The sequence below is a fragment of the Pholcus phalangioides genome, unplaced genomic scaffold, assembly GCF_987345545.1.
Source record: "Pholcus phalangioides strain wild (caught in Gottingen) unplaced genomic scaffold, Ppha-v1.0 ptg000014l_1, whole genome shotgun sequence".
Lineage (NCBI taxonomy): Eukaryota > Metazoa > Arthropoda > Arachnida > Araneae > Pholcidae > Pholcus > Pholcus phalangioides.
Genome location: NW_028301607.1, coordinates 27,824,424 through 27,842,778, shown reverse-complemented (window position 1 = coordinate 27,842,778; position 18,355 = coordinate 27,824,424). Strand labels below are relative to the sequence as shown.

At 34.1% G+C, this 18,355-nt stretch overlaps 1 protein-coding gene across 1 annotated transcript; it reads right to left on the bottom strand.

The window, feature by feature from the left end:
* Positions 1-1,476: 1,476 nt before the first annotated feature.
* On the bottom strand, positions 1,477-18,200 carry Kdsr (3-ketodihydrosphingosine reductase). The gene is made up of 10 exons (XM_089242046.1): positions 17,835-18,200; positions 14,754-14,843; positions 13,004-13,060; positions 10,955-11,020; positions 9,950-10,045; positions 7,893-8,084; positions 5,194-5,277; positions 4,857-4,940; positions 3,524-3,622; positions 1,477-2,606 (listed from the first exon to the last, which is right to left on the bottom strand). Exons 1-10 carry the CDS (start codon positions 17,937-17,939, stop codon positions 2,490-2,492), a joined length of 990 nt encoding a protein of 329 aa, XP_089098172.1. The 5' UTR covers positions 17,940-18,200; the 3' UTR covers positions 1,477-2,489.
* Positions 18,201-18,355: the final 155 nt, after the last annotated feature.

Genomic DNA, 18,355 nt, shown 5'->3' with positions numbered 1-18,355 from the left:
ATTTTTAGCCATTTTTGCCCCCCCCCCGTCAGCAAAAGTCAGCAAAACGTTGCACCGCTGCCCCCCCCCCCCACCCTTCGTCAGCAAAATTTCGTCATCAGCTCTTCCCCTCTGAATCCTAACTCATACTTTCATAAAGGGTGGTTGATGACGTAAGCATTATCCAAACCTCCCTCCCCTATAAGGTGAGTAAAATTGCAGCCAGAAGAAAATGTCAAAGGCATTAATTTATTAAGTCATGAGAATAATCTTAATTCTCGATTTTAAAAATCAAACTAAACATATTTGAAAATAGGGGAATAGAACATTGATAAAACAGGAAGTTGGACGACAAAAATTGCAGGTAAAATACATGCTTTAAAATATAGGGCCATATGGTCACCCTATTCATAGAGGTTTCTGGCCTGTGAACAGCAGAATTACAGCATATCTGGTCCACTGACTGAAAGGTTGTGAACCTCTAGATTGCATTACCAGACTTGAGTAAAAATTTTTGAAAATGTAACCTATACACCACTCTGCCTTTAACTTGTCATATATCAATTATCTTGAAAAAGACAGTCTAAGCCTTTCTTTAAAAAAAATTACAAAAATATAAAATTTATTGTGCAAAATGAATTTTAAAGGTGAAAGACAATAGAGTTTTGTTCAAGTGTTGTTTCTATGGACCGCAACTTTCAACTGATAGCAAGTTCTGAATAAAAGAGACAAAACTCATTTGAACCAATTTAACTCCATCAAAAGAAAGTAATCCTAAAAAAATGGGGGATTCCGGTCTCATTGAAAATCAAAGAAATCTTCCGCCATCCCATGGGCGGGGGAATATCTGTTACATCTATGTTCTACTGTGTATACAGAGTGATTTAGAATTGATCCTTCAAATTTGTGGGAGGTAGGAAATAGTGAAAGAACAATTTTACATAGGAAAGTGTATGATCACCAATGTAGGGCCAGATTTAGGTTTGATGGGGCTCATTATGTGTCCAACTCCAGCTGTCTTTTGTTATTGACAAATTGATGGGTTTTTTTTCTGTTCAATATGCAAGGTGATTCATACAGAGCTGTCCCCACAGAATGAGATGTATTACAAAAAATAGTATATATATATATAATAGGCAGGCATATATATCCGGTAGAGGCAGAGATGAGTTTTTTCCTTCCTTAAAAAAAAAATCAGCATCTCAAAAAATAAATATCTTCACAACATCCAGTTTTCTGCATATCTTGCAGTATAGATATAATTATATTAAGTATATATGACTGACCTTGGATTGTGGGCTGTACGTTTGAGTACCATTCATTGTGATTAGAACAGGTGTTGAATCATGTTTGCCAGCTTGGTGCAGTTTTCTTGAAAATATATGGCAGTGTCCCTTCGGTGATTATTCTGATTCATATATCCCGAAAGGTAGAACCATGGGAATGCAGTGTTATGTGTCCTTGAACTTGGCACCATAAGTGCTACATTTGTTTTCATCATCCATAAATTATTCGCCTATTTGACTCAAGTAAGACACAAATTAATATGTTCAAATGTTTAGTGGTTACATGCATAAACTTCAGAATTATTAGCAAATTCATTAGGCCAGTTCTCTAAGAATCACCCTGTATGATACATGGTAATTTATGGACATAATATGTATCCAAAGCATTTTAAACATTTGTAATGTGAGGTAACAAAGTTATAAACTTCCTACTCCAATGTGTTAAAATTTTATCTCTGAGCAATTTCTCAAAGAAAAATTTAGAGATTTTTGAGGCACTCTGCAGATCTTGGGGCCCCTAGGCTAAAGATTGTCTGGCCTATAAGGAAATCTGGCACTGCATAATCATCATGTAGGAGTGCAAAATATAATTAATTGGCAATAATAATGTGAATCATAGCAAATGTTCTTATTTCTGGCTTTACAGCCTCAGCATCAACCACCACCAATCTGCAAAAGTACATTTTTTTCTTCACAGTGATTGAGCGAGCCAGCATATTTTTATAAATTTTCAGAGAAACACTTGTAAATATTTTCATTTCACACATTTACCAGCTAAGGCAAGGTGCGAGGCTAGGTTGTACCATAACATACATATACAGTCAAACCTCGTTAATGAGTCACTCTTGGAAGAGCAAAAATATGACTTAGTAAGCGGAGTGACTCGTTAAACGGAGTTAGCCATAGCTTGCCAATTCCTGCCTAAGGACAATTGGGACTTCCAAAAAAGTGATCCGGTAAGCGGAGTGACATGTTAACTGGGTGACGCACTAACGAGGTTTGACTGTACATATATAACATAAATACATATATTTTTTAACTATTTTGTTTCTCAGCTAAAAATTCGTCCATAGAAGCAATACTTAAATATCTGTATGCAATTTCTGTATTTTTTGGATGTACGTTACACCTCCTGTTTGAGGTCTTTTGAGAACTGTCCAAACTTTAGATTTTGATCATAACACACATACACTTTGCATATATTTCACCTATGAACATCATCATCTAAGTTTGATGGACAGAAGTAATCTTTGATTGGTCTGTTTTGCATTTCTTGATAATTCTATCGAAATACCGCAAGTATAATGAGAGAAATAGCCGCAATATTCCCATAGTAAGAACCTGTAGAGTTAAAACATTATAAATAACACTGTAGTCATACAAATCTCATGATTCACAATAATTTAATACTAGTTATTAGTGAATTTCATAAAAAAAAAACCACCATATGGTAATCTTACTACATTTTAAGGTTACGTGTGAGGTACAATTAGAAAACTCATTGAAAAGTCATTTCAAATTGAATTTATAGATATTATAAGCCGTTGTTCCAAGATTTTATGTTCTGTATTTTGTGTCTATCTTTCCATCAACTCAATAATCTGTATAAAGACTCTTGCAATAGTAATTAAAGCAGAAAAATACAAATAAAATATCTGGATGATTTTAGTAATTTAATGCTTTCTCCAGGCTCTGCCGCAAAAAAACCAGGCAGCAAGAGATCTCAGTAGCAGTATCCTGGCATTCATGGTGATGACACAATATTTGCTATATTTTAAATTCTCGCTATTCTTCCTGCATACAGTACATACTCGATTTTTAACAGGAAGTCTTCACAGCATGGAAAAAGAATTAAAGTTAAGTGCTTCATTTGCACAAAATATTTGCTACGATATGACATTCAAGCAGTGCACATATTTTTTGCAACCTCTTTTTTTTCCAATATCCAGGGGAGACTCGAGAAAAAAAATCTCTACTAGTGCAGAACCTGTTTTTGGCACCCCCACCACGTTTTTTCTGGTCTAAAAACATTTTTTTCCTTTCCAACTCTGATTTGGCTATACAACCCAACAACTGCCTCTGCTAATGCCAAAAACACCATTGCAAAATTATTCTTTTCTAAAAAAAAGTGTTTTTTTTTTTGAATGACAGAATTTTGAACATTATGTATCTAGTCATGTAAATGAAATAGGAACCAAACCAAAATAATCCTATTTCAAGAAATTGAGTGACACTAAAATTTGTGTATAGTACCTTACCTGCCACACAATATCCAAATTAGAAGCAGGCATCATTCCGCTGCATAGAGTGCTGATTGCCCAACTCTCAAAGCCACATGTGCTCATAAAGCGATTGTTCTAGAATAATATATTTTCATATAGTTAGATCATTGATATTCTGAACCCCATTTAGCAAATTCATGATACACGTATCGAGAACAGAAATTTATCAAGAAATCATCAACTCCCCCTTCCCCAAATAATTTTTAAATGTATAACGCAATGCATAATCCCCACATTGGCATAAGGCTGGTCATCCACTGGTAGCAATTATGAGCAATAAGTCGCGTGTGTGGAATCTTGCATGTACACGTAACTTGTTAGTCCTCGTGGTAGCTTCCAGTAGGTGACCTGACGAAGTCTGTTAGTTCAGTACATATACAGTGTGAAAACCAGTCTGCTTCACTTTGAATGACTCATAAACCATTAGCTATAGAAACATACTTTCAAGTAAAAAAAGTATAACCTGTGATTTATAACTTATCATTTTTCTTCCACAAATTTTATATTTGTTTACTGGCAAAGTGCATAACGGCATTGCCCATGTATATATATCTTGTTCAAGCTTAATAAATGGTTAGGTTCTCCGGAGGAACCTCAGTTCCCTGGAACAATGTGCTTTTATCACTAACGTGTGATAGAGCCTGGGTGTCTCTTGGTTCGTATCACTATAAATTAGAAAAAGTATTTAATGCGCTCATTTTAGATGTCTTTTATTTTAACAAGGTATATGCACTGAGATACCAAATGTAATTTTTTATGTGGTCCCTCCCCCCATGTCCTCTAACTTTGAATTAGAAAATTTTTGCCCTATTTTTCGTGGGCTCAACAATTTTTTTCCATTTCTAAGTGCAATATTTGAATTAAAAATCACTGATAAGAGAAAAAGAATGCATCAACTAATAGACAAGCTCATTATACATATGCTCGTGCTTCTTATATGCTGTTATTCATCTCATTTTCAGCTTATTTTGGATTCAAATATCACAGCAAATATTGCAGTTAGAAACATGATTGTTTTTTTGGTTAGGTTCCATAGAGACAGGGCAATAACTTTCTAATTGGAAGTTAAGAGGACAGAAGGACAGCGTAAGAAATTAAATTTTGTATCTCAGTACATATACGGCTCTGAGTGAAATAAATGATAAATCTAAGATGTGCATGTTATTTTAATACTTTTTCTAATTAATGCACACAGTTTGAGTTATTTGAAATGAAACAGACTTAAGTATTTGCCTTGTATATATGAAAATGATTTGTGACTGGGTTCTTCCAACATTTTCTTCTGGCCAAAGATATTAACAAAGCTTACCATTGCATCAACAAGAACTTTCTTGGCGACAACTGAGGCATCCACTAAGCCTCCTGCTTCCGATATCAACTTTGTTTCAGGTAACTTTGAAAAAAAAAAAAGAGAATTTGAATAATCTATCAAATACCTATAAAATATAACATAAAATGGACAAAGGTGATTAAAATTTCAATTTATATTGAATGATAATTCTTTCAAAAAAATGTATTTTGAAATATCAATTGCTTATATGAAATGTATTTAGATTTTATTAAAATACTTCAAGGTGAGAAAAAAATCTACACATCTGCCTTTGCTGCCCCATCCCAATTTTTTTTCCCCAAATAAGAAAATTTACCTTGGTTTTCAATTCTTCAGCGAGTCCAGGAGTGTCAGTGTCTGGAGGACATGAGACACTCACACTAATATTGAACGGCTTGAGCTGGAAGGAAGGAAAAAGGAAATCAAAAAATTAAAGCAGTTGGATTAATTAAGCATTAATTTTTTGCACGCTAAGTGATAGAATTATAGGTATATGGATAGCATGTTTGCCAAGAGGACTGGGTTAGATTCCCAGCAGAGACAAGCAGACTTTTCTTTCTGATCATTTTGGTGCATCACGGTCATTTTCTGCACATGAGGGCTAATTAGACCTGCACCTATAATTTATTGCTGATTCTGATCATTAGCATTTTTTATACTCACTAAGAGGTTGGTAGGCTAAACCTTCGATGTGGGACTCCCTATAGTACCTATCTTTTTCTGTGGTCATGTTATAATTTCTGTTGTACCCATGTCAGGAAAGTTTCTGACAAGGATGAACCGGGTATCAAACTTGCGGCACCTCTAAACATCTTTTGGTACTTTAGGCAAGTATCTTATCAAGCTGGGCTACAGCGCCCAATTTTCTTTCCGAGTTCACCTCGGCATAATAATCAAGAAAAAATTGTCTTTCCTTCATCTATTGCACTGAGAAACATAATCACACTCTCGCTATTATCAGTATTATTGGGAAAAATCATAAGTACAGTCATACCCTGACTCAAGTCAGTAGTTTGTTCCACGACTAACAATTTCATTTGAAAGAAAATGTAAGTCGAGGTAAATTTTTATTCCATCATTAAAAAATCAATAAGCATTTCAGTTAGATTTTTTTTTTCTCATGAAGTAAGCTTTGCTGAAAATATTGGAAAAATAGGAATGTCCAGCAAAGTATGGATCATTTGATGACTATTTTTTTCAAATCTATTCGTCTCTTCAATGCGACTCCGGCAGGTAAATGTTTCTCTTCCAAAGAACAAGCTGTCAAATGCTTTCAAACTTTACTCAAAGTACATTTATTTGAAGAAAATAAAAACATTTTGAAGAAGAGATGACATACATGCAAGTTGACATAAGTGTGATCATAATTCCTACCTTAAAATATAATAAATTAAAGCAAGTCAATTAAAAGTAAAATGCTCTGCAATTATATAGACTTCAAATACATATTTTTTTTCTCATGCTACGAATTATACAATGCAGTCAAGTCCCGATCGTTTGCTTACATGACATAAAATTGCCATGCTGCAACATGTCTTGTTTTTCATGATATCTCTGGAGTCAGAGACCAAAGATGTTTACATTCATAGGAAATGAAACCTATTGATGCCGATATCAAGACCTTCTCGCATTGTGACATTTTAGTTTTCAATTTTTAGACCAATTGTAAAATCGGATTTGAATCAGGTGCCTACCTTAACCAATCAGAGGAGTTGGACTTGGGACAAAGAAACCAAAGGTAAAGTTCTTTGTTTCATTTAAGGGTAAGAGAGGATCTCCTACACTCCGCTTCAGGAACATGATCATATAAAGTTATAGTGAGAGTGCTAAGGGATGGTTAGTCTTTCCGTGACAATGAGCTAATAATTTTTGTTGTGCTAAAGGCACTGAGTGTATTGATTTGAGTTAAGAGTCCCTAATCAAAATATGACAAAAAGGACCCTTTGGCTTGAATAACAAGGAAAAAGTGGGAAGTGAACCAAAATCTTTATTTGTTAGTTGATTTCTTTGACAGGGTGTGTGAGATAGTTATTGCAGAGTAAATTGTATTGCTCTGATTTATGATAAGTTTGATAGTAAAAGTTGTTTCTTAATAGATTTATCATTTATTGTGTATAATTTAATCTATTATTTAATTAAACTTTTACTTTTTCTGCCACTTGATCGTGTCCCGAAGGTGAGATATAAGTTGGAGTATTAGTGTATGTGGGTCAAATCATTTTATAACCTTTACTAAGTCCAGTTTCTACACCAATACTGACAGATAATGTACTCTGTGTTTACTCAAATCTAATGCATGTCTTATTTCTTAATCACAAAGTATAATTAGGCATTTTTTGGACTTTATTCCTCTAAGACAGTGGTTCTCAACCAGCGTTCTGTGTGCACTCCCCAGGGGCTCCACGGCCTCTTGAGGAAAAAAATAAATTTGAAAAAAATAATTATTAATATTTTTTAATAATAAATCAGTAACTTTAATAAATAAATAAAAAATAGGCCTAAGGGGCTGAGAAATAGTACCTATACCAAAATAGGCTCAGCAAATCAAGAAAGGTTGAGAACCACTGCTCTAAGATAAATGGGTTAAATTTTGGTGGTCTAGGGTGTAAATATTTCAGTGAATAAAATAATTTAAGATGAATATAGCATGCCTTTAATATTTTAAATAGCATGCATGGTAGAATATGGGCAGTATAATCAAATATATTTTAAACTTCCTCCTGCTCACCTCAATCCCAAAAATTTGTTTTTTAAATTTCTGCCTGAAAATGTTTCTAAAATTTTACCATCTTGTATAACTGCACAGGTTAAACAAGCCCAAATATGGCCATGAATGAATACTATGATTATCGTCATATAGAACCCCTCTTTTCAATTTACACCTCACACTCTTCAAACAAATTGTACATCACAGTTCAACAAATGTATCATATTTCTGCGATATTCTCACAGAGTAATTTTTCTCATATATGTAATTACAAATATTTTTTGAGACAAAAAAATTTTTTTTTTTACTTCCATATGAAGAGCTTCCGCCAATCCGATTATAGCAAATTTAGATGAAGAATATGCAGAATAGCCATACAGGCCAAATAAACCAGCTATGGATGAGAAAAATATAATTTTGCCATCTTGGCGTTTCTTCATCAATGGAACAACAGCTCTAGTGATGAACACACTGCCATAAAAATTAACGTTCAGCATTTTCTGTTAAGAGAAGGAAAAAACTGGGTTAATATATATATTAACTGGGTTAATATAAATTAATACAAAAGAAATATTTTAATATTATTATACTTAAATTTATATTTAAGTTATCGACGACATAAATATAAACCAGAAATAACAAAGAGAAGTTCAGATTGCACAACATTTTTTCATATTTGGATAAGCAGCACCAAAATACGTGGCGGCGTGTATTATGAAAAACAGATGGCAGCACCAGCAAGAACATAAAACAAGCATGATTCTGACAACATAAATACATTAGGGCCATAGATACACTCAGAATACACATTCCGGCATGTACCAATTCATTAGAAATTCCTTAGAGAAATGTGCACGAGGTGCATGCATGATAAAATGGTAGTGGTGTATAGTATATACGCTGCAGTTAGTCGAGATGCAGCGATACTCAAGGCAAAAGCATGTCACAGTCATTACTAAGCATCACAAGTATAGCGAGAGTATTACTAATGGTTTGGGCAAATTAAGTAATAGAAAGATGCCTCGGCTAATGAAGATAATTCGTTCCGGAATAACATTTGTTAGCTTTTCCACAGGTTTTATGAAAAATTGTTTAATTCGTTCTATAAATTGCCCAAAATTTTAAAGTAAATTTCATAAAACATTAAGAAGAACTGTAAAAAAAAAGACAAATAAAGGCCAAAGGCTGAGATAAAAAGTTCACAATTGGTTGAAGGAGAATTTAAAAGGAAAAAAAACTGAACATCTTTTCATTTCACACCATGCAGTCACGTTTGTGAGCCATAACAGAAAAAAAAGTGTGATGTGCTATGTGGTACAGTCAGCTCATTTTTCTCGCAAACATTAAAATGGAAAAAATAAAAAAATTCCTAGAATGTACAGTTCGGTATTAAGAATCTTACCATATACACTGAAACTATTCAAATCTGAGGCTTATATTAATTTTTTTTTATTCATTTTCACTACGCTTAATTCATTTTACGTGAAATGATTCAAAATCTTTTTAAAAAATAAATTAGTCTGGCTCAAGTGATTGTTACTCATTGTTTTAATTTCGATTGGCACAAACATTTAGCTCACAAGTTCTAGCTATGTCAATGAAAATGTTTGTTCACCGTATCTGCATTCCTTATCCGAGACAGAAAGACATTGAAAAAGTTTTCATTCGCAAAAAAATTCATGAGCTGATACATTTTTCAGCTGAGAATTATTACTGTACATTAAATAGTGGCCTTCTGAAAAACCCAATGATGCAAATTTTGATAAAATAACTACATTTTCAACAGTATAAGATACAACTTCCTCAAGAACTCAAGTCGAAAGACCACACTATACGACTGGCATTAATGAAGTAATATAAAATAAACTTAGCTCACAATCTAAGCAAAACTTTCACTGCATTTGTTATTTATATAATTCTGACGTTCTCATGCAGCACTGCATCTCAATTAATCACGATGTTACTGGGTGTTGCTGCTCACTGTGGCGCCGCTTATCTAACCAGAAAAAAAGGGCATGAAAAAATTTATTGTCATTCTGAGATATTTGAGGTATCATCTGAGGTTAAAAAATAACCAAAAGCCCAAAACATAGATTAAAAAACTAAATAATAAGCTAATAAATAAGCTAATACTAATAGCCCAAAACTAAATTATATGATTTTTGTAGTTATACTTTATATTTCAAACAATGTTATTGGATGAAGGAAATCTCACTCTCCTACAACTATTACAGATTCTGTGGCATGTGACTGTAAAAAAATAACCAGTTCAGCGCATATGACTTTTCTTCATCTTCTAATATGTGCAACAGAACAAGGGGTTACTATATAGAAGAGAACAAGATAAAAAAACAGAGCACAATACCTCCAACTCAGAAACAGGAGTTTCCTCAAATCGATAACAACATGCGATTCCGGCGCAGTTCATAAGCATATATATTGGTCCCAATTCATTTTCTGCCTAGTATAACACCAAATAAACATTCAATTCATGTTAACTAAAAAGTACACTAACAAAGATGAATAAATGTACACAAAAAACAATTACACATTAAAAAATAAAAACATTCTCTACATACTTTTATATCATTATATAGTGAAAAAAAAATCTATATAACCATACAACTGCTCCTGACGCACTTTTTATACAGCTGATACAGTAAAACCTATCTATAATGATACTGAATGAATGAACGCCAAGACTCTGCCACCGGAATTATCCTGTTGGCAATATCTCTTCCAGCCAATCGTGGCAGAATCTGGAACAAAGTACGTACCTAACAGTCTGGGTGCATATAGTGTTATGTCTGATTTTCCAGTGCTGCCATCTATACTTCAGAAGGAAAGTTATCTATAAAGATACTGCAGAGACCCGGAAAATTATAGACAGTTTGAGCATTTGCGTCATTTTCTATTCAGTAGGAATTCGGCGAGGACAAAAAAAATTATAGGCAGTAACATTATGCACAGATTTCACTGTATGTTCCATATATAATGATAACTCCTTTATAAGATACATTTCTCCAGTTCTTATATATCATTACAAAGGCGTTTCCCTGTATTATACAAAACTGAATGCTAACTAACTCTACAGATTTTGAAAAATCGATGCATAACTGCTTTTAGGTGACCTTTTCTTCCCATAAACGAAACAATGCAAGAGTTATTTATGCATCTAAAACTTGATGCTTGAATATCATTCCTACTCTATACATGCTTATTGTCATACAAACTAAATGAAACGACCTTCTTTAATAGCAACAAATGAATGAGATTTTAGCTTGCAGTATATCTCAAAGCATTAAATCAACAACTCTCACTGAAACATAAGTTTTCTTAATAAAATATGTGCTAAAAAATTTATACTCACTCTCTGCACTATATCTTGAAGTTCTTCACTATTTCGAGACAAGTCAACAGAGTATGTATGAACTTTCTGAAAAAAAAGCGGGGAGGAGATTTTATATCAGTACTATGTAGGCTACAGAAGGGGTTACAAAACTTTTTGAATTGCGACCCTCTTTTGACAAGACGCATCACATATGCCATGTGTATAGTGGAGAAAGCCTCAAAATATAATGAGGGTAAAAAAATTGACTTATTTCAGTCCAAATTTTGTTAGAAGTACATCAGAGTAATGTTTACGAGGAGCATGTGTGATATGACAAGTATCATTCATGGTTTAATTCTTGAAGAAAGAGACTGAAAAGCAGGCGTTTCCAAGAATTTTTTTGATGTCATAGTGAAAGCTTTCTAATTTTAAACTTATATAACCAAATATTTTTTGAATCGTTAATATCGACACTTTGATAATCTCTTGCAAATCACTCATTATAGCAAGGCTCTTGTTATAAGCTGTGCTTATTATAACAGACTTTTACTGTACTTGCAGTTGCACTTCAAAGGTTATTCACAATTACATAAAAGATAGAATTTGAAGCAGTTTTTTGGGTAGATTTAGTGATACATAAGTGATTAAATTCAATTTGAATTTTATTGAGGAAAGTTTTGTTTACAGTATCTTTTGTTTTGAATGTGATAAATTTGGATAGAAATGCGGTACATATATTTATACATGCATAAGCTATTTTGAGAATCATGTGATGTTATATCGTACCCTCAGAGGAATATATGCATATAGTAGTCAAGATTTAACCCACGTTTCTTGTGTTTGTGCGAGAGATCCAATACACATTTAAATACTGAATTATGACTCATGAAAAAAAGAATCCTGTTACTGTTAATTTTCAATAATATTTAATAAAAAAAAATCATGAATCAGTTTCCATCAAAATAAACAACAATGATTTAAACATTTTTTCAATACAAAATTAAAAATCATGCAGGAAGAAAACAATATATATGTATTCAAATTTCAAGTATAATAAATCTTAAATTTGATGTTGGGATAAATTGACTATAAAATTCTCCTCAGATAAAAATAACTACCATATCGCTCTAATAATTCTCACCTTAAATCTGTTTGATCTTTCTCCATAATTCTAGTTAAAATGTGGTCAGAAAGATTTTCTTTCCTACCTTCTCTGCATTGTCACCCACCAAACACCATTGATGACTTCTGATGGATATCACAATGCCAGAAAAAAAAAACAGCGAGCCAACTACTTTAGACTACATCATTTTAACCCATTAAAGATGACTGATTTTTTTGAAAAAAAAACCACTGAGTTGGAACCACTCCCACCATTTATTGGCAAAGAAAAAAACTAAAATTTAGAATGGCAAATGTTCTTACCAACCGGCGTTAATGGGTTAAGTCAAATTACCCCACAACTCAATCTGCTCCTCAATTTCTTTGAAATTTAAAAAGTAAAGTCTTAAAGGAAAACAACCCTTTTCCCCATTGGTAGTACAGATTCAAAAAAAGATCCTTCTGTTGGGTGTTGGCCAATTCCACCCAATGATCTACAATGCCTTGGTCATGCATTTGGGAGGCACGTTTCTTTGAGAGTGGTTAGTATTAAAATAAATGGAAAAAAAAACAACTCAAAAAGAAAAAAAAGGTCAGCAACTATGACAAATATTACATTCCCATGTGCAAATAGATGACATAAAATCATAAAACTTAACTGCTTGCAGGTGGTATAGAATGGTCAAGGGATAGGTTTTTTTTTAGTATTAAAGGCTACATTACACAATCTTCAAAGAGGCTCTTTAGCAGCCATTAAGTAAGGAATGTTGAATAATGGAGGAAACACAAGAACTGAGCATGTTTTGTACTTATAAACAGCAAAAGCAAGGTTCAATTTTTACCTCTTTATTATTATTGGACTGGACCCCTTCCCCGCATTAAATGATTGTGATGGCTATAGAAGCTATATCAATGCACATATGATGCATACTTTGCAAAAAAGTGAATAAAAGTTATATAAATATAGACATTTAAATCGCATCTCACTTGATTCTCAACTTTAGCATAAGACTGAACTTTCTTCTTTGCAAGTTCCAGCCTCTCCTATAAGAAAACAAAAACAGTTGAGTCAAACAGAAATGTTTATTGTGTCATGTAATTTAAGTATCAATGATACAAGACAATTCAGATGTTAAGGTCAAAATTAATGGAGGCGAGCCTCTAAAATACAGTGGAACTTCAGTTAATGAGCAAATATTTTGCTCTTTATTTATTTTTGTTTTATCACAACGGACGATGGTTTTTCACTTTTATCTACACAAATACAGTGGAATTTCAGGTAATAGCCTATTGTCCCCTACAGTCTCCACTCAGCTTGATTCACTCGAAAAATGAACACACATGTGAGCGCGACTGTTTAAGATATAAAACTAGAAGTAGCATTGTAACCACACATACGTGTAATTGTGGATGAAGTTTTTATTAAATTCTGCTTGGAGAAAACTGTGGGCTGATTCCATTATTGAATATGACTTTGAGGGGATAGCTCATGAACAGGAGCCACCATTTGTCAAAGGGATTGGGTCCTTCGGAAAGATGTGGGACAGGAGGGGAATGAGAATGACATTCAAGAACAAGTGGTAGAACATGGCCAAGAGTTAACTACAGATGAACTAGTGGATCTCCTTTGCATGTAACAGAAAGAGTTTATAGACGGTATCTCATCTGAGGCAGAGAGAAGTCCCTCACTTCAAATGAGATTAAAGAAATGTATAGAATGTGGGAATCTGTGCAAAATCTAGTAGAAAAGAACTAATCAAATAAAGCTGTTGCAAAAGCGGAAAAAACATTTGTTCAACGGGAAGCACACAAAACAACCCATTCTCAAAAAATTCTAAAAAGGAGACAAAAGCAAGTATCATTGGAATTGTATTATTTATTATACTATTTATTGTGTTGCATTATTGATTGAAGCTGTTGTTTTCAGAGCTTGGTCACAATTATTCATTTTTATGTGAATGAATAATTGTGGAACAAATTATCAGAGTTTCTATTATTTCCTACAGGGAAGTTTGATTCGAATGAGCAATTTGGATAACAAGCACTTTGGTGGAACAAATTAAGCTCGTTAACTGAAGTTTCACTGTAGCCCAATTGACTGGTTAGACACGATTTGTGTGTGGTCAAACATGGTATCAATCTATTCATGAATCATCCTGTGGAGAAGTGCCGCCGCTGTGGTGGGCGAGTGGTTATAGTGACGGACTCGCGGTGCAAGGATCCGGGTTCGAACCCCACAGTGGTGGTCGGCTGAAGTTGGTTTTCTGTGGTTCCCAACTTCAAGGCGCGAATGCGAGCCGATCTCCAACGTTACAAATATTCAATCATTACACTTCACTCACAATTTGAAGTATAGATGGCAGCACTGAAATATCATACACAACACTAGCTACACACTCAGACTTAGGTGTACACACTCACTTTGTTCCAGACTCTGCCACGAAGCTGGGCTGGAAGAGATCTCGGCAATGGGATAAGTCCGGTGGCAGAGACCCTGGCATTCACTCATTCACTCATTCATGTGGAGAAGTGCCAGGCTAATCCTGACAGGGATTCCAGGTCAGTAAGATTTCATGGTCATTTCGTTTTTCTCTTCTAAAAACAGCACCCATTGTTTTGTAACGTATATAAGGATTTAAAATATAAAAAAACCTATATTTGCTGTTTTCATTGTTTATTGAGCTTTGAACCTTAGGCAAAGTTTGGCATAAATCTTAGTTATACAAGAATAATTCACTTCATTTCTTGCTATAAGAGACACAGATGCTCCTCTTGAAACGACTTCAACAGCAATTGCCAGGCCAATACCACTGGAACCTCCAGTAATCTAGATGAATATAATGAATATAAATATCATTAGATACTGCCAAGAATTATAAATATATATATATAAAAAATCGAGAGAGAGACATAACCAGTGAACCTTCAACTTTGCAAATAGCTCTCAACCAAAACACATTAAATAGTAAGTTTTTGTTAATATGCAAGCTTTAATAATTAATACAGGTCTACTAGAGTAGATTTAGAGCAATGGTGATCAACATTTAAGAGAGTGCTAAACTCTTCATTGGTATGAAAACATGTCGCGAGCCAATCAAGTGATCTGAAATAGCTCTAGTAATATAGAAATGCACTCATGATCATTTAAATGATCTGGAAATGTGTCATGGGCAGGCACAGATCCAGAATAGTATGTTAAGGAGGACAAATTAGTGGGAGTAAAGGGCATACATTGAATACAAGTCCTGTATTTTACATAGGAAAAAATGATTATTTTCCATTGTATTTCTGGCTTTTTGGAGGGGGATACGCTATCCTCCTCTCTGGATCAGCGCCTGGCCATGATGGGACATTTCAGTGATCCAGAACAGCACTGTAGGTCAATTCGCAGTGAAGTAGAACTGTACTGCGGCACACTTCAGTGATCTGTTCATGTGCCACTCAGTTCATTTTTACAAAATTATGCTATAAATTCACTACAGCCCCCCCCCCCTGCTCCAGGATGTGTGGGTTATAGCTGACTATATTAGCCGAGTCTGAGGGCCAGAGTTGGACCATGGGTTGAGCATGTATGGTTTAGAGCAGCGGTTCTCAACTGGTGCTCCGCGTGCACTTCCCAGGAGATCCACGGTGACTTAAGGAAAATAAAATAAGTAAATTTGATAGATAAATGAAAAAAGAGGTATACAGGGTTCCACCATAAAAATTATATACAAAAAGGTCGCCTCGAGTCAAACAGCGCTCAGATATAAAAATTATGTACTGGAAAGGGCTCCATGAGTCAAAAAAGGTTGAGAATGGCTGGCTTAGAGCAATGATTCCCAACATGCGCGTTAACGCCCCCTGGGGCAATGGAATGTTCCAGGGGGTGGATAGCTATGGGGCCTTTAGCTTCTATAGAAGCTATGTGTATAACATAGAATCCTATGGGTTAGATTACATTGGGGGGGGGGAGCGATGGAATAAAAAAAATTCTGAAGGGAGCGATGGGACAAAAAAGGTTGTGAAACTGCTCTAAACCAGAGGCTCTCAACCAGTGCTCCACGGAGCACCAAGGACACCGCACTGACTAGAGGAAAATAATATAAATCAGCAAATTTGATAAATAAATAAAAGAGGCCTACAAGGATCTGCCATAAAAATTATGTACAAAAAAGGCTCTTTGAGTCACACAGGTCTCCACCATAGAAATTATATACTGAATAGGGCTTCCACGAGTGAAAAAAGGTTGAGAACCACTCCTCTAAACCAGTTTCCCATCCTTTTTTTGTCCCATCTCCCCCTTCTTCAGAAATTCCCCCCCAATGTAATCTAACACATAGAATTAATTCTATGTTATAACCGTAGCGTTTACCGCCCCGCCCCCAGGGGACATTAACGCTGATGTTGGGATGGTTTAGAGCCTAAATTTTAAACTAAATAACTTGAAAAAACACTCAACATATCAGTTTTTAAAACTAGAAGGGTACAGACTATACGATAAAGGCCTACCTAAAAGGACCGGTGACAGTCATTTCGATTGCTGCTTCTTTTTAGTGCAATATATTTAATCACACTGAATGTTTACAATAAAAAGTAATAACCATTATCCCACATGATTAATTTGTTAATTTTGAAGAAATTTGCGTTTTCTTAAACATACAGGGTGTCCATAAAATGACTTTCCAACTATAAATATGAAAAATTAGAGGGCAACTGTAAACAAGATTTACTATGAAAAAGATAAACATTGCATTTACATCACATCGTACATTGCTCCATTTTTATGACGTACATATTTTTATATGTATATCAGTCTTTTTTTATTAACTTTATTTAGTTGTTCGCGCACGCTTATCGATAAAACATACTATTTTGCCACTTTAAGTTTGCACTATTAAGGGAAAACTAGGGCATTATTAAAATTTCATACTACAATTTAACGTACGAAGAAGATACAATTAAAAAAAATATATTTTTCTTTTCATCAGTATTATCCGATTCAGACATCGCTTCCAGAATCACTACTTTCTCTTTCGGGTAGATACAGCAGAAAATCATGATTTTTGTTGTCAGAGTTTGTATCGTAAGTCTCGCCAGCCTCAGATTTATCATCCGAAGTATCATTCAGCACTGATAAAATTTGACTATTTTGTTCTAATACATTCTTTTTCCTTAGAGCCATTTCTACACACTGTGAATGAACCTGTTTCCTAGGAAGCTTTCAAAGCAGATGGTCGTAGGAAAAGTTATGAAACATCAAACCAAAACAAAAACTGCTTGACAGGTGAACGATAAGAAAAAAAATGGTTCTTCAATTTTCATAACAGAGGCTAATAACCTCACTCAATAAGATATAGGGTTTTGATTGGGGATATACTGCCCCTGTCAATACTCTTTAGATTGCCCAACAATATGATGCAAAGAATAACATTATTTTATTTATTTTTTCTTATTGGTATGTTACTCGTGAATACATGTTATGTTGCGTGTGCCATCAGAGAAAGATAGGGAATAAATCTAAAACCAAAAGTGTACATCAACGCCCACCACAAGGAGAAAACACACAATTTACATATAGCAGTCAAAATGACTGCTCTTGGCGTTGGTATAAACGTTGATATCTCCCGAACTAAACCTTCAATGTCTTCAAATTTTTGTACACAGAGATAAGTGCAGAAATAATGAAAAGACCCCAAAAATGGAGTGTGTACGGCAAATAGTGCCGAGATAATAGCGTTTTCAAAATCAAAAACCGTCAAAATGACTGCTCCAACCGTTCTGGTGTTGAAGCATATATACATGGAAAAATTGATTCACTCATAATTATAACACTCACCATCACATGTTTACCAACTAATGAAAAGTTTTGCTGACAGCAACTTCGAAATACAGCGAAAAGTATAACAACGCCTAATATTAATGTCAAAACTAAAAATATCATTTTGTTTCAAAGAAATTGATAAAAAAAAATCTAATTTATAACAAAGATCTTCAAAAGAAGGGAAGTAAAATGAATGTATCTAATAAGAAGTAATGAAAAATATTTAAAAGGTAAAGCAACAAATTCACAATGTGTCTATAATTAATGGCCTTTAAATCCCATTTCAAAACATTAATTTATTTCCCACATGTGAGTATAAACAAAATATCCGCCCTTTTAAAGAGCCCAAGTAAATCGCTTGACTTTTCCGATAAAATTATACAGAGCTTTTCACCATGTGGCTTTAAACTTCGTTTCGAAACCATAACACTGCAGCTGCAAGTTACTTATAGCTCAGTGGCAGGTTATGATAATGTATAATATTTTTATCAGTAAATAACAAGGATGAATGATAATTTCAACATTTATTTCTTAAT

Bases quoted from the DNA above. Each gene is read 5' to 3' on its own strand.
- Kdsr (XM_089242046.1), bottom strand. From the start codon at position 17,939: ATGATATTTTTAGTTTTGACATTAATATTAGGCGTTGTTATACTTTTC. The intron at 13,061-14,753 runs GTGAATTATTCT...GTTTTCTTATAG, and splicing joins CTCTTATAGCAAGAAATGAA to GAGAGGCTGGAACTTGCAAA. The intron at 2,607-3,523 runs GTAAGGTACTAT...TTAACTCTACAG, and splicing joins ATTTGGATATTGTGTGGCAG to GTTCTTACTATGGGAATATT.